This window comes from Xyrauchen texanus, chromosome 46 (genome assembly GCF_025860055.1).
Source record: "Xyrauchen texanus isolate HMW12.3.18 chromosome 46, RBS_HiC_50CHRs, whole genome shotgun sequence".
Lineage (NCBI taxonomy): Eukaryota > Metazoa > Chordata > Actinopteri > Cypriniformes > Catostomidae > Xyrauchen > Xyrauchen texanus.
Window position 1 is genome coordinate 13,715,119 of NC_068321.1, and position 16,827 is coordinate 13,731,945.

Genomic DNA, 16,827 nt, shown 5'->3' on the forward strand with positions numbered 1-16,827 from the left:
CTAATTCAGGCGCGAAACTTATGCGCACCAGATCACAAAGCGTTCTTGCAAAAAACAATCAAAAAAGTGTTTAGTTATTTATTTGAACTGTAATTACTATTTTAATTTTGCCTATAAGCCCACTAAAACGGGAAATCTTACCTTGTTAATAATTTATTTAATAATTTATTTCAAAGATTTAATATAGTAGTTACGAAAAACAATAATGTGTACTGAAGTATTTCACTACATGATTATTATTATTATGGTATTTATTGTTATTATTATTATTATTATTATTATTATTATTAATAATAATAATAATAATAATAATAATAATAATAATAGTGAACCAACATTGTCAAAACAATTCAAACATTTGCAAATCTATAAAACTTAATAATTAAAACCAAGCACAAATTCAGATGAGTTTAGAGGCGTTTCATTTTTGGCGTTCTGAGATTGGTCGTTTCACTTCCTAATCGCTGGAGAGGCGCCATCAGGCTGCGCGTTGTTTCCGTGTGCGACGTGCGGACAGACGGGGAGCCGGTAGCTTAGTGTTGTAGTATGGACCTGCAGAGCAGCGCTGAGAGCGATCCTGATCTCCCCAAATACCATCTCGGTTCCGTCCCGAAGGAGCCGCAGTCCAGAAAGAGTGAGCAGGAGAAGCTGTCGGGAGTGGTGAAAAGCGTTCACCGAAAGCTCCGCAGGAAATATATTGAAGGTATTTGTGTGAGATAGCTGTTTAGCCTAGCGGAGATCATATTAGTCTGGCCTGATCAGAGATGCGAATATTCAAAGGCCGTATCTGTGTTTCGGGTAATGACCGTGACGAGAGAGAGAGGAAAATAACTTTTAACCAGTGCTTAAATTTAACCCTGTTATTGACATTATTTGTAGGCTACATATTTAATAATTTGTCTTGTTTTTGAAAAGCAGTGAGCTGCTGATGTATAGTTATGATGGCTCTGCTCAACCTGAGCTGCCTTCATAGACAGCATACTTGGACGTTCAAATCGAGCTAATAACTGTCTTGGTAGGCAGCTCACTAATTTTTGCAACATATCCTCTTTGCAGCTGGACATTACAGCCTTGTCAGCAGCCTCTCATTCATCAGTTCCTGTTTTGGTCTTGATTGATCAAATGGCTTTGTGTGCAACATAAAGCAACTTTTTATTCTTCTCTGGGGATTAAAATGGCTTTCCATCAATATTATTCTGGGTCTTCTCCATAGTGTGTCCTGACCATGTACCGGTGACAACCAGGGGCGTTGCTAGACATAAAGCTCTACTGGGACACCGTCCCCTCATTGCTCATATTGCTTTTTTTCTTTCTTGAAAGCCTGTTTGCATGCAAGAATTGTGCAACACAATGCACTATACAATCTTACCTGCTTAACCCACTATTCCTTCACTGGAACAAGTACTGGGAAAGGTAAACATGTAGAGATATGAATCTTTATCTTTTTATTTATTTGAGTATCTTCAACATATTGTACATTGTCAACATGTTCTTTACAGCTTGAAATGCAACACTGTATATGCAAATGACAAAACCGGAGAAAAGTTTCTGCACATTTGCATTCTTCTATAGTACACATTCCACATCAAGAAAGCCTCTGTCTAGTAAATCTATGGAATTTCATTATACAACTTCAGGCAAAATGGCCTCAAACGAAACGGCTTTAGACAAAAAGGTAAAGGAGAGTTGGTCGCTAGGCAGAGTTGGTAGCTAAACTGGCAGAGTTTGGTTGCTAGCTTGTGAAACTAGCTGAGCTATCTCTAACTTTATAAATGCAGAAGTGTCGTTTCTATAAATTAATAACTAGCTGGCTAACATAATTGGTGTAAGTTTAAACTGATATTTGAAACTTGTTAAATTTACTTGCAACAACAACTCAAAACAAGCCAAATAATAGCCCTTTTTAGTCGCAAGGTAATTGGCACACTGCAGCCACTGCCAATTGTTTATGTAGTGTCCTAAACTAGCGCTAGCGAATTAAATTATTAATTTCATATCCAAAAGATTGATTCATTGTTATCATACACAATCAAAGACAGTACTGCAGAACACACAAAATGTGTTAATTTTCTCTGCAATTCCATAGACTTGACAGGGGTTTTCCTGAGATTTGATGCTTTTTCATCTGCTGTCTGAAACCCGACTCTGACTGCTGAGGATGTAGTTTGTTTATCAAGACTTTCCTAACTCAAATTCATCTCTCCTTTCTGCTTTCCTGTCCCTGCTTTGTCCAAAGAATTTTTTGATACAGGAGCCAACAATGTTTGAGTCAAAACAAGATCATCTGTATTATTTAGAAATGTACTTTAGTTTCATCATGTTTTCATTGCCTACCTCAATTCTGACTTGCATGCCGACACCTGGGTAGGGTTGCACCAGCTGTGCATAAGTTCTCACGTTATTTAGGATGTAAAGTTCATACTAAGGGCTTAGTAACTAATAGTTAGTTTGTAACTAAGTCATGCTTAATTTGGTTGCACCACCTGTTCTTAAGGCAAAACTTAACTACTACATTGTAAAGTAATGCGTAGTCGCATAATATGACGTTTACCTGTATTGATCCAATAAACAGCCTTCACATTTTTAAACAGAAGTATTAAAAAGCCACAAATTTCACTACGGTAAGATGTTCAAACCTTGTCTGCTCGTGTAACTGTCAGCTGTAATAAATTATATCCCCATTAAAATACTATACGCAATAAAAGTACATTTAATAAATAGTATATTTGCCCTGTGTAAATCTCAATATATAGGAACTGTATCTAAAATAAATAAGGGGTGATAAATAAATGCTAATAGAACAGGCTGGAAAAATAGACATTTATTCATTTTAATATCTTATATATTAAAATGAATAAATACATATATATATATATGTTGACACTTGACACCGGATGACGCACCCTAACTGCATCGTTAGATCGGTTTCATGCTGAAGAGTCCCTTAAAAGTATGGTTTTTTTTTTCTCTCTCTTGTAAATGTAAATGACTGTAAATGCCAACATCATCATATATGTCGAAAGGATAAGCACATTGATGTCATTAAATGTGACTGCTTTTTTATTCCATCCGTTCATCCTGGTCGGCGGCTTCCGTAAATATTTTGTTTATACGTAGGGTTACGTTCTACCTAAGTTTAATGGGGCAACGCTCAAATATTTAGTTGTGTGTAAGTTGTAACTCAGTGGTCATTTACGCCACAACTAGGCTAAGTTGTAACGTGTGTATAGCTGGTGCAACCAGCCCCTGGAATTGTGTGTGTGGCTGTGCGTGCTGCAGTGGCTTTGATTATAGCAAGTGCATCAGATTTGTGTTTTTGGTTAAACATTGCTTTTACAAGCGTTGATTGGGTGGGCTACTGCGTTGCACTGACAAATAAAGTAAAGGGGGCCTGAGTAGCTCAGTGAGTAAAGACGCTAACTACCACACCTGGAGTTGCAATGTCGAATCGAGGGTGTGCTGAGTGACTCCAGCCAGGTCTCCTAAGCAACCAAATTGGCCTGGTTGCTAGGGAGGGTAGAGTCACATGGGGTAACCTCCTCGTGGTCGCTCGCTATAATGGGGTTTTCGCTCTCGGTGGGGCGCATGGTGTTTTGTGCCTCCACATGCGCTATGTCTCAGCGGTAGTGCGCTCAACAAGCCACGTGATAAGACAAAAACCATCCAGTGAGCGGCAGTTATGCGTATGGAAATGCCTTGTTGATAAGAGAGGTCAATAGAGAATGGCCAGAATGACAAAGTCTACAATAACTCAGATAAACTTTCTGAACAATCGTGGTAAGAAGAATGGGGTTGGTTAACACAGTATTAAGCAGATGGTTTTAATTTGGCTGATCGGTGTATATTGTTATTGTGAGATAAATTTACTCTTATCGAGATATACGATTTTGGTCGTGTTGCCCACCCATAATTGGCTGTGTGGGAATATCTATGCATTCTTGTTGCAGTCCTACACTACAATGAGTGTCATCCAAAAAGCATATCATGACCACTGAAATAAAGAGTAGAATGAAATATAGAGTTTATGAAATACACTCACCTAAAGGATTATTAGGAACACCTGTTCAATTTGTCATTAATGCAATTATCTAATCAACCAATCACATGGCAGTTGCTTCAATGCATTTAGGGGTGTGGTCCTGGTCAAGACAATCTCCTGAACTCCAAACTGAATGTCAGAATGGGAAAGAAAGGTGATTTAAGCAATTTTGAGCGTGGCATGGTTGTTGATGCCAGACGGGCCGGTCTGAGTATTTCACAATCTGCTCAGTTACTGGGATTTTCACGCACAACCATTTCTAGGGTTTACAATGAATGGTGTGAAAAGGGAAAAACATCCAGTATGCAGCAGTCCTGTGGGCGAAAATGCCTTGTTGATGCTAGAGGTCAGAGGAGAATGGGCCGACTGATTCAAGCTGATAGAAGAGCAACTTTGCCTGAAATAACCACTCGTTACAACCGAGGTATGCAGCAAAGCATTTGTGAAGCCACAACATGCACAACCTTGAGGCGGATGGGCTACAACAGCAGAACACCCCACCGGGTACCACTCATCTCCACTACAAATAGGAAAAAGAGGCTACAATTTGCAAGAGCTCACCAAAATTGGACAGTTGAAGACTGGAAAAATGTTGCCTGGTCTGATGAGTCTCGATTTCTGTTGAGACATTCAGATGGTTGAGTCAGAATTTGGCGTAAACAGAATGAGAACGTGGATCCATCATGCCTTGTTACCACTGTGCAGGCTGGTGGTGGTGGTGTAATGGTGTGGGGGATGTTTTCTTGGCACACTTTAGGCCCCTTAGTGCCAATTGGGCATCGTTTAAATGCCACGGCCTACCTGAGCATTGTTTCTGACCATGTCCATCCCTTTATGGCCACCATGTACCCATCCTCTGAGGGCTACTTCTAGCAGGATAATGCACCATGTCACAAAGCTCGAATCATTTCAAATTGGTTTCTTGAACATGACATTCACTGTACTAAAATGGCCCCCACAGTCACCAGATCTCAACCCAATAGAGCATCTTTGGGATGTGGTGGAACAGGAGCTTCATGCCCTGGATGTGCATCCCTCAAATCTCCATCAACTGCAAGATGCTATCCTATCAATATGGGCCAACATTTCTAAAGAATGCTTTCAGCACCTTGTTGAATCAATGCCACATAGAATTAAGGCAGTTCTGAAGGCGAAAGGGGGTCAAACACAGTATTAGTATGGTGTTCCTAATAATCCTTTAGGTGAGTGAATAGTTATATTTAAAAAAATATTGAATATATTTTGAAGCAGGAAAATTATAACACAGTTGTTCTAAAATGGTTTGCTGGTCTGTTCTAATGACAAAAAAACAAATTATATGCTGATGCTAAATTCAAATTATAAAATGCAACTAACCATATAAGCATGCATGCTTGCAGTAGGCTTACAAACTTTTAAATGGGAGGAGAATTTTATTTCACATATATTTTGTTGTTGATATCAAAGGTTGTGTGTCCAGTCAAACTCTACAGTAATTGGCACTAATTCATCTGTCACTTGGTATAAAGTAGCAAGCCAAATCAGGCAGATGCCAACAGGACAGGATACATGACATGTCCTCATCCTTAAAAAACATAATATATATTTTAAAAAAAAAGATTTTTGGACATTTATGCTTTAAAATGTAACAGTTTTACTACTGTGAGTCGCCACTTGATGTCCAACGTAAAGTCTGGCTCCTGATTAGCAGAACAACTTGAGAACCACTGATATACAGTGGCATACCACCCTTTGGGTATAATTCTGGATTTAGCTAGTTTTCAGTGTTGTTATTTAGTTTGTCATGGCTCAAAGTATCTCTAAGATTTCTCTTTCCCAGAGAGGGATGAGTAGATAAATCCCACACACAGAAGTCTATTCACTAGACCCCGTGATGGATTAATAAGGAAAGCGTGATCGTCTTCTTGGCAATGTGAAACAGTATTCAAATGTATAACGCCGTCAGCGCTGGAGCTAGGGTGTGGCCATTGCTGTTTTGGTCATTTTATGTCTTTGGCACAATTCAGGTTTTTTATTAGAGGTCTCTTTACAACTGCAACACACAGGAGACTTAACATGTGCGCACACCAAGGCCGCACCTCTCCTTCCTGGTGGTCACTCTATACACTCTCCTAATCGCTGGCCCCTGCCTGGCCACCCCTGTGAAAACCTCCTGGCTCCGCCCCTGAACGGCGCTACAGTCTCTTCCCTTCTTGTCTTATTCATTGTAAATCTGATAAGGCCAATGTTTTCCACTCGGTCATGGGACAGTTCACTTTTTTTTTTTGTCAGTTCTTGCCTCTCCAAGCAGTATGTAGGGTAGTTGTATATTTGTGGTTGCCTATTGGTGTCATCTGCATTATCTGCAAGTTTTAGAACTGTGTGTATCAGCATAAATACTTTGATGATAAGGTAGTTTTGAGCTTGGAGATGGAGTTTCATTGAGTTGTTGAAGGAATTGGACAGTCTTTTGCAAGCTGTTGGAGCTTCAGAATCAAAGTTTAGAGGAACCACGAAAAGTATGTAAAAGTTCTCATTATTCAGTGCTCAATAGAATTGAAGGCCTGATGGCAAGGGGCCAGTGTGAAGAGTTCAGGACAGTTGCCCTTTCAAGCCAGTGCTGCGTTTTCACTACATCTTGTGTTTGTTGATCATTTATTCCTTGTTGATTTTAGTTACTTAAATTGAGCTAATGTAACACAATTGTTATTTTGTTTTTGTCACAACTTAATTTCATTGTGTGCAATCAATTTACATTTGTAAAAAGGAAGTTCACTAAATCCATTTGCGTTGGGACAACTCAAATAATTTCCGTGGGTCATATCCAGATGTAAATATCATGACAGGTTTCCAGCATGCACCGCGGCATGAGTAAAAGCTGCAAATTAATGTCAATTAATGAGACAACATCATCACAGGTCATTACACTTGCAACAACAAATGTTAGCAAATTCTTGAGTGTATGCATTGCAAACTTAAGGCTTGGTCAGATTTACCTTTACATAGAAAAATTATCTGGGTGCTGCATAAAAAAAACTCTTCTTGATGAGTAGTTTTTGCAGGTTTCACACTTTCTTAATATACACCCACACCTTCGCCTGTGGAATTTCACTGTGCAAATGTAAATGTGACCGAACCTGTAAACATTTATTTTTCTGTGATTTATTTGACATTGTTATTGCAAATTCAAAGTTTTTTTATACATTTATATGTTTTAAGGTAAAGTTATCTTGCTGGCAAGCATATAGCATACAGATGTAGATGAGTTTTTGTCGAAATTGTGAGAATGATTTATGATAGTCTTGGGAGCCTCAGTTAGGTTACATTCACAACTTCACACAATCCGTGTTTGGGACTGACAACCACATTTACTTACAGATGTGAGTCTTGAAATGTCCTGTTCATGCAACATCTTATAGTAGCTGTTTGAATACTGTATCTATGAACGAATAACCAAAGTCACAACTGTATTCTAACAGCTGTATGCATAGTGACAGTGACTGAAGTAAATATTAAAGACGTCTATAACACCGGCTTGTCTTTTCACAATTGACTCCACGTTATTAAATGAACAAGTCCAAATGAGGAGTAAATTAATCCATCCGATCATAATTAACCAATAGAGGCATTGAATGCTTTTTAACTGTATGCAAAGCGCAGTTTTTGTGTCACACGGCTTGTGCCCGTGAGCAGCCAGTGGAAAACAGCGGTTGGATATTCGGATGACACGCAAGTAGTAAATATTATATACCTTGTGACACAAATGATTTATGGCCTATGATTTATGACCTAATTGGTGTACATTGTACCTTTTTGAATTCCTGTTCCCTCCCTTCCCACCCCTCCCTCCGGTGGTTGTACAGACGTAATGACGTGTTTGATCAGCTGTACTGATATCTCAGCGCTATAGCCAATGTTTAGTGGAAAACTGAGATGACAAAATAATGTATGGTATAAGACTTGTTTTCTCTCAACTCAGACTAAAACCTAGTGATTGATTAAATATTTAATTGTTGTAACCATTGTGATGTTTTTCAAAAACATAATTGTAAGACATAAAAAGTAGTATTACGTTTAAAATGTGTTTAAATTATGTGTCTTTAATGGGGTGTAATGCTTGTTTTTTTACTTTTTGACAAAGAGAAGAAAATGTGTTTTTAAACATTAGGTTGTCTAACACATCTCTAGCGTTGTCACTTTAAAGATGCTGAACAAAACTTTACCATAAAATGTATTTAACATTTTTATTTCAACAAAGAACATTTTAAATGAAATTGCATACATTAATTGTAAATAACTTAGCGATTGCTGAATAACTTAGCAATCGTTTCTACATCATTTACCAATGGGGTTTTAGGACTTCTGGGGATGCCATTGCTCAAGTGGAAATCACAAAATACTTGCTGAATACCTGCAATAAACAGACCTAACCCCTTTTAAATACACAGATGGTCTCGGAGATATTAGTACAGCTGATCAAACACGTCATTACGTCTGTACAACCACCGGAGGGAGGGGTGGGAAGGGGAGGGAGGGGGGTGGAGGGGAAGGGGGGACAGGAATTCAAAAGGTACAATGTACACCAATTAGGCCATAAATAATTATCACAATGTACACCAATTAGGCCATAAATAATTATCACAATGTACACCAATTAGGCCATAAATAATTATCACAATGTACACCAATTAGGCCATAAATAATTATCACAATGTACACCAATTAGGCCATAAATAATTATCACAATGTACACCAATTAGGTCATAAATCATAGGCCATAAATCATTTTTGTCACAAGGTATATAATATTTACTACTTACGGCTGTCAATTCGGTTGTTCGTTCATACAGACGGTATTCAAGCCGCTACTATAATATGTTGTATAAATGGGACATTTAAAGACTCAAACCTGTAAGTAAATGCGGTTATCAATCCCAAACACTTGTGTTGATATAGCCTGTATGACCTGACTAACAATTAGTTGTCCAGTATGGTTCCGTTCACACAGCACAGGCTTGCCGAGAATACGGTTGTGAGACCTGAAAATATGCAGGTGTTAGTTTGATTATAGAATGCGGTTGTCACACTCATAAATAACTGCCCTGTGTGTGAACTCAACCAGATTAAGCACTCAAAACAGGTCTGACAACTGCATTCTGCTGTGTGAACGTGGCCTTAGAATGAGTAAAAAACTAAACAATCACTGCTTTTATGATTTTCCAGTAAAAGTGTGTTTATGATCAAAACATAATATATGTTATGATATTATAATATTCAAAACATAATAGCTGTGATGGACTTGCATTATAGCTGCATAAATTCCAGCTATTATTGCTAATACGTTTTTTATAAATGTTTAATGTAATAATTTTTTTCTTAATTCTAAAGAAAAAATAACCTTTAAAACGTAATATATTTCTATCTGACGCATAAACAAATGGTGCTAACAATTTTTGTGGTGGGGCCAGTGAAAATATTGACAGTGCAAGTACAAAACAAAATTGTAATTGTTGAGTCCTGCTCTTTGTGACGTAATTCATTGCTTGCTGTGTAAAGCGATCAATCCTCACACGTGACGTGATTGTATGTTCCTCTGTCTTGTCTCCTCGGCTGCAGTGGGAGATTTTGAGAAAATATGGCGTGAGCACTGTGAAGACGAACAGACTCTAAGTGAGTATGCCATGGCCATGAAGAATCTGGCTGACAACCACTGGGCGAATAAATGCGAGGGAGAGGGACGCATCGAGTGGTGCCGCAGGTATGACTATCAATGATGGTTATGAAGCCAATATTTTATTTGATGTGAAGTAAAAAAAACTGTATGGTCTTTTTTTTTTCTTTTTTTTTTTTTTTTTTTATCTTTTTAAAAAACTGGTTGAGCGTGGTGCTAGCAACACCAAGGTCATGGGTTCCATTCCTGGGGAGCACAGATAATGAAATTGTTGATAATTAAAATGTTTAGCGTGAATGTATTGTAAGTCACTTTGGATGAACACATATGAAAAATGCATAAATTAATATGAAAATTGGTCTTTCCACAGTGTTTGTCAGGAGTACTTCCAGGATGGAGGGATGAGGCGAGTGTTGGAGAAGGATCAGAAGAGTGCTTGTCATGCCGCAGCTGGCAATAGCACATCTGTAAACACTCCACTACAATCCTCCTCTCCCAGGTGCTCTTAAATTACATTGTTTATTTCTGAGCATTTACAGTATTTGAACAACACTGCAAATGCACCAACGCTAAGTTGTTTTGGTTTTGAGAGGGGTGTATTTTTGCATATTTTCCACATGAAAACGAGTTTACTGTCTAAATAATGCAAATGTGCATTTTTCTTTTTTTGTAACAGCTCAATGTTCCACCTTGAGAGGATACGACTCTTGGATGTGGGCAGCTGTTTCAATCCCTTCCTGAAGTTTGATGAGTTTCTTACTGTCGGTATTGACATTGTGCCAGCAGTAGAGGTTTGTGTTTCTGAGGTTATATATCAGTGGTTCTCAACTGGTGGGTCGTGACTAGGGCTGAGCTCTATGGCCAAAAAAAATGTAATCTAATATAATATAAATAATATCATTCGATATCGATATTTATCACTTTTCATATCATTAATGGGGTCGGAACTGCATTGCACGTGTTTGTTTGACCTCAAGAATGAATTGACTTAACTTGTTTGTTTACAAGTAAACTCCAGAGGGTAAGCTATCTTTTAAAATATACTCAGTTTATGATTTTATCCTACATGAGGTGTGTGACCTAGGGCTGGGCGATATGGCCAAAATTGTTATCACGATAATCTTTTTCATATTGTTTGATATCGATATTTATCACAATATACATTTACACATTGCACTTTCTTTTTTTTTATTTCAAAGTTGACGGAAGAAAAGAAGAAAAAATGTATTCTAAACAGTCAAAATAGTCTCTACAAAACTGCACAGAGGTTCCAGAGACGGCCAAAGCAGTGGGGTCTGCGGGAACTTTTACCAATTTTACCATCTTTTACCGTTTATCAATTGAAAATTAATGTTAAAAGATCATCTGTTTGTTCTGAAGCATAGTGACAGCAGTCCAGTATTTTTTTTGGAATATTTTTACATCAAATTGAAATCTAAAAGGTGCTTTGAAACCACGTTAACTCATGCGGCACTTCATGCCTGCACACTTGCAGGGAAAAGAGGCACCGCGTGCGGAGCGGGACAATGCAGAAATTATGCATGTTTGGTGCCAGAGAACAATATTGAAGATTACAGCGCAGAAAGAGCAGAGCTGTTGTCCACATCACTATTGTTCTGTCGCGCTCTTCAATAGAGATGATGAGCAAGCGCAACCGTTGTCATGAAGTGTTACGGTGTGGATGGAATCAATCCGTTGTCCGACGTAACCTAATTGTTAGTAAGGCAGCTAGCATTAGCAAGTTCATCCAGTCTGACCCTACGTTACCACTGGCACATTGTAATTCCTATGAAAGTCGAGCGTCATGCTCGCAAGGTGGATCGTAGGATTGGCAGCGGTGCGGAGCAAGCTCTCTCCCAGCGCTGTGAGCGCCTTTGAGCGGATTCCGTGTGCCCCAGTGGAAACGCAGCCTGAGGAAGCCAAACTGCTTGTGTTTTAGAGACACACAGTAAATATCGAAAATTCCTCAAAAGCTTATCGTTGATAGCGTGGGTTTTCTTTATCGTGATAAATATCGATATCGTTTTATCGCCCAGCTCTAGTGTGACCTCTTTTTGATTCAATTTAGCTAATTTCATCATCTTTAGCTTATGTTTGACTCCACTGAAAGAGAGATGACTTTTTAAGTTGATCCACACTCCAGCCCAATAGGTGGTGGTAACAAGAAGCACTTTTTTTTTTTTTTTTTGCCTGTGACAGTATGGGTCATGAAAAATAATTTAACTAAATAGTACATAAATAAACAGCAAAGGTGTTGATGTCGTAGTTGTTGCGTTTTTTTACCCAAAAATTGGTAATTGACAAAAGGGAAAAATAAATACTAAAAATGCAAATGATAAAATGGAAATGATTCAAAGTTCAGTTATGAAACTTTACATGGCCCAAGCTGATGGGTCCTTTTGACATGTTATCAGTTAAACCGATCAGATCGCATGGTGCTGCTTATAGGTCCTTTGGCATGTAATCTTTTAGCCAATTAACTAGCATACTCTTTCTTTATCTAGCATATAAATTGCCTCAGTTGTTTGCAGTTACGCCAGTTTCACTCCAGCATGATACAAGAGTTTTCTCTTTGAAACCCTCCTCCTTCCCAGCACCACTTGTCTAGAGCTGCATCAAGGGGATAGGATGCATGTCTAGTTGTACAGCAGCATGTCTTACATACTCAACACAGTAGGTCTGTGTATGTTCTAGCAGTTGCAATCTTTGTATTTGCTCTGCAGACGCAGCAGCGTAAACTGATCTAATCCGCCAAGACCAAACCTATTTATTTATCATATACATTATTAGCTCATGCATATACTTAAATAAGATTATTATTTAGATGCCAACATGGACATGTTGTGTGACATGACCTTATCCTCAAATCATAAACAAAACTATGCAAGCATATACAGATGACATTATATACAGGTTCACTTGTAGTGAGTTTAAACATTGTTTATGATAACCAAAATGTGTTTTGTGCAGTAAATTATTGGCTGCAGAGAGCATGAAACCATCAAATGAATACATTAAAATAAGATGTCTTCAGATTTTAAAGAAATCTGTAGACATCTTATTTTAATGTATTCATTGTCAGTATTCACTGACAAGGATTATGTTGTGTTGTAGCTATTTTTATATTTGCTGTGGAGTCATCTAAATGTTGATGCTCATTTTCCATTTGCATGTCCTTTTTTATGATTACAGAGTGTCTTCAAGTGCGACTTTCTCAATCTACAGCTGCAGCAGCCTTTGCAACTGGCCAGTGATGCTCTGGATACCTTCCTTCAGCAGCTGTGTGGCCCCATTGAAACTTTACCTGCCCAACTCTTTCATGTGGTGGTGTTCTCTCTGCTTCTCTCCTATTTCCCCTCACCCTATCAGCGTTGGCTCTGCTGCAAGAAAGCCCATGAACTTTTGACCCTGAATGGCCTTCTCCTCATCATCACCCCTGACTCCTCCCATCAGGGCCGCCATGCACTCATGATGCGCAGCTGGCGAGTTGCAGTCGAGTCGCTGGGCTTTAAACGCTATAAGTACATCAAGTTCTCCCATATGCACCTTATTGCTTTCCGCAAGGTGTCATCCACCACCAGCAGCGACCTGGTCAGCCGCAACTACCCGGAGATGCTCTACATACCACAGGACTTCCACTCGTTCGAGGACGAGGGGCTCACAGATTCCTACGAGCCTCCACGTTCCGAATTCGAGGACGACCATTTGGCATGGAACTTTGCGGAGTTGCCGGACACTCCATATGATTCGGACTCAGGCGAGAGCCAAAGTAGCTCGGCACCCTTCCATGAGCTGGAAGACCCCATTTTGCTGCAGAGCTGAACTTGTTTACTGCCCCTCTTAAAGAGATTGTACACCCAAAAATAATTAATTCTGTCATTTACTCAGTCATGTTGTTTCAAACCTGAAAAACCTCTTACTGTGTAGGAGATGTTAAGCAAATTGTTAACCTCAGTCATCAACATTTACTTTTATTGTATGGACAAAATATGCTATAAAAGTGAATGGTCTGAGACCGTCATTCTGCCTGACATCTTTTGTGTTTCAAGGAAGTTCATACAGGTTTGGAAATACAAGTTAATGATGACAGAATTTTCATTTTTGGTTAAACTTTCCGTTTTACATGTACTAACCTATTGACATGTTGCCAAATGGTTTAGCTGCAAGTGCGTACTCCCCTTTTTAAGCAGCAAAAACTTTGCACAAATAGAATGAGGTCATATGTTGAAGTGGGTGTTGATTTTTAAAAGAATACAAGACATCCTTTTGAACACAAACGCACTAATTAACAAAGTAAAAAAAAGAAATAATGGCTTTGCAATAGAAGCGATATGGTCTTGTAACGAAAGCAGCTGCATGATCTCAGGTTGAAGATTTTGCTCACACATTTTGGCTGTTTTCTCATTGATCATGACTAAAATGGACAAAACTTGGACTAGCACAAGTTAGACCTTAGTCTATATAGTCATTGTTGGTGTCAAATGATTCAATCATTTGGCTGGAGTTACTATACATATTGTGTTGAGCGCCTCTCAAATACAATTTCTAAATGGTCTGATTCTCAGCAAGTGACCACTGGACATTATAGATAGTGGCTTTGAAATTTCAACCAAGCATTTTTGGAATATCCTTTATTAGTGATATTTGTAGCATTTTAAGTTTCTGTTTCGGTAATGTGACTTTGTAACTGTGAATGTGTGTTTTTTTGCTTCAACATGGTACAAATCATGTGAAATAGTTGTCGTTTTCAAGAACAAACAATCTTACAGGTGACCAGATGGGATGCATGCTTTGCTTCCTTGGAGGAGTTTCATCATGGCAACATGTTTCTAATCTTGTAATCAAAAACCTGATTGTAGCTGAGTGACTGTCTGCCTTCATTTTACCCGCTAATATAACCTGTAACAGTAGACTCCTGTCCAATTACCTATCAGTAGTATGAAGTACGAAACAGGTTAGATTTATCTGCATTTTGCCATAATGTGATTTTATTGAATTGGATGATTGTTTACTCTTGACTGTTTGCCTTCGGTTGATCTAAATCTATGTCCTGTATCATTTACAGGGTGACTAGTCTATATCTAATCAAGTTCTCAATTGAGTACATTATTTTAGCTTTCTATTTTCTTTTTTTTTTTTTTTCGATTTTGGAAAGTTCTGCCAAATGTTTCAAAGGTAATTAATTTGTGACTGACTGGGGTTTTTCATGGAAGTACTATCAAAACAATTGTTCAATGTAAATTTTTAGCACTGATGCAGATCTTGTAGATTTGTAATTCACTCAAGGTTCTTAAAACACTATATTAAGTGTCCCAAGCACATATTTGCACATGTTTGATAACACCTTTTGTAGGGTTGGCAAGCTATCGATACTTGACATCAGCAGAATATCTCATTAAAAATTAAATACATTCATTTATCATAAATGGTCAGAAATCCCATATATATCGATGACCTGGCAGTTTAACTCACAACTGATAATAGGCACTGTTTTGCATTGTATTATTGAATGGTTATTACATTTACATGGGGAGATGCTGTGATGGTTCACTCAAAAATGAAAATTCTTTCCCTTATATTATTAAAAAGTTATATTATTTTTTTTCCTTCTAGCGAACAAAAAAGATGTCTGGCAGATTGACACCTTAGTCACCTTTTATTGCATCTTTTTCCCCATACAATGTGAGTGAATGGTGACTAAAGCTGCCAATTTGCCTAACATCTAATTTTGTGTTCCACGAAATAATGAAAGAAAGTCACATGTTTGGAATAATATGAGGGTGAGTAAACGATTTAGAGTTTTAATTGTTTTAGTGAATTATCTCTTTAAGTCCAGAAAAGTATGTGAGATGTGTACATTGGGGTTGTGCTGTAGTATGTGAGGTTTTGGTGTTAAGCACTTTAAATGTGTCTGAATATCAGCAAAATGTGTTCACTGTTCAAGGTGCAATTCAAACCCAAATTGTATTTTTGCATTTGGATGATGAAGACTTGATGCAAGGACAGGCTACTGTTTGTCATTTGAAAGTAAGCTAATGTATCTCCCACATTAAATGGTTGCATAATTTGCAAATTAACCAGCTCTGGCTAAATTATTAAGTACTGCCCTATAAAAGTAACATTAGCAATAGCATTTAAAGGCTCTCTTTAGTCTGTACTTGATTTATAAATCTAAGATAAAAAGTTGGTTTTTAAAAGTGGTTTTAAAACCACAAAAAAAGAAGAAAAAAAGTTTGTTATATTGTTTACTTTGTGGGGTTTTCAAACATCCACATATCAAATGTCTTTGTCTTCTGCAGGTTCTAATCCACTGTTTGCATGATTGATTTTCTCTATTAGTGTTATGATGTTTGACTCCCATATGACTGGCTATTCGTGAGAATTATTATCATACATCTTTTATAAATAAATGTTTTTTGTCGCCTTCTCTTGTTTGTTTGCTGCCTTTTTGTTTGCCCCTAGTTTATGACTTAATATTAATAGAACAACCGCATGCAATATTTTTCCTTGACAAAATGTATATGTCACTACAGGACAATTTAAGTGAATGGCAAAAATGCTAAAAACATAATTTAAACAGTGTATTGTCATAGCACCTAATATATACATGTAGTGACTCCCTCATGCATTTATATTAAATGTATTAACATAAAAAGTGAAGTCCATGTTATTTGTCAACTATCCATTTAAATCATAACACCGTAAAATAGCAACAAGTAACAAGATTAAAATTGGTACTTTACAGATACCATGTTTAGGTCATACCAAAGTTTTCTAGTATATTCAATAATAAATAAAACTTTACTATCTTGCTTTAAGCATTATGTTATTGGCCCAAAAAGCAATTCTATTCCATTTTCCATCAGTTTTCTACTGTTAGGGTCCGATGACACCGAATGCGTCCTTGCACTAAAAAAAAACAAAAAAAAAAAAAACACGATGCAACACCACAAGACTTGTTTTTAAAAGTTTAACCCTTAAATTCATGCTTTGGGTTTTTAGTGACCCTGGACCTCATTCCACTCCCTGGACCTCATCCAAGTTGTGCCCACACCTCTTTTATTCCTGAGTGATTCTCTTATAGTGTAACACAAATTATTTTTTATAATGGCTTCAGTACCAAAAGTTTAAAGGCTCA

General features: G+C 37.7%; 1 protein-coding gene across 2 annotated transcripts; it reads left to right on the plus strand.

Annotated features, from left to right (window-relative positions):
- Nucleotides 1-520: 520 nt before the first annotated feature.
- Nucleotides 521-16,262, plus strand: bmt2 (base methyltransferase of 25S rRNA 2 homolog). Of its 2 annotated transcripts, none has more exons than XM_052119826.1 (5): nucleotides 521-703; nucleotides 9,635-9,776; nucleotides 10,060-10,188; nucleotides 10,366-10,480; nucleotides 12,882-16,260. In XM_052119826.1, the coding sequence occupies exons 1-5, from the start codon at nucleotides 547-549 to the stop codon at nucleotides 13,509-13,511; spliced, it is 1,173 nt and encodes a 390-aa protein (XP_051975786.1). In that variant the 5' UTR covers nucleotides 521-546; the 3' UTR covers nucleotides 13,512-16,260. The 2 variants fall into 2 exon arrangements, with proteins under 2 accessions (XP_051975786.1, XP_051975787.1); XM_052119827.1 differs by lacking the exon at nucleotides 521-703 and adding an exon at nucleotides 6,385-6,537 and having other exon boundaries at nucleotides 12,882-16,262.
- The last annotated feature ends 565 nt before the right edge of the window (nucleotides 16,263-16,827 follow it).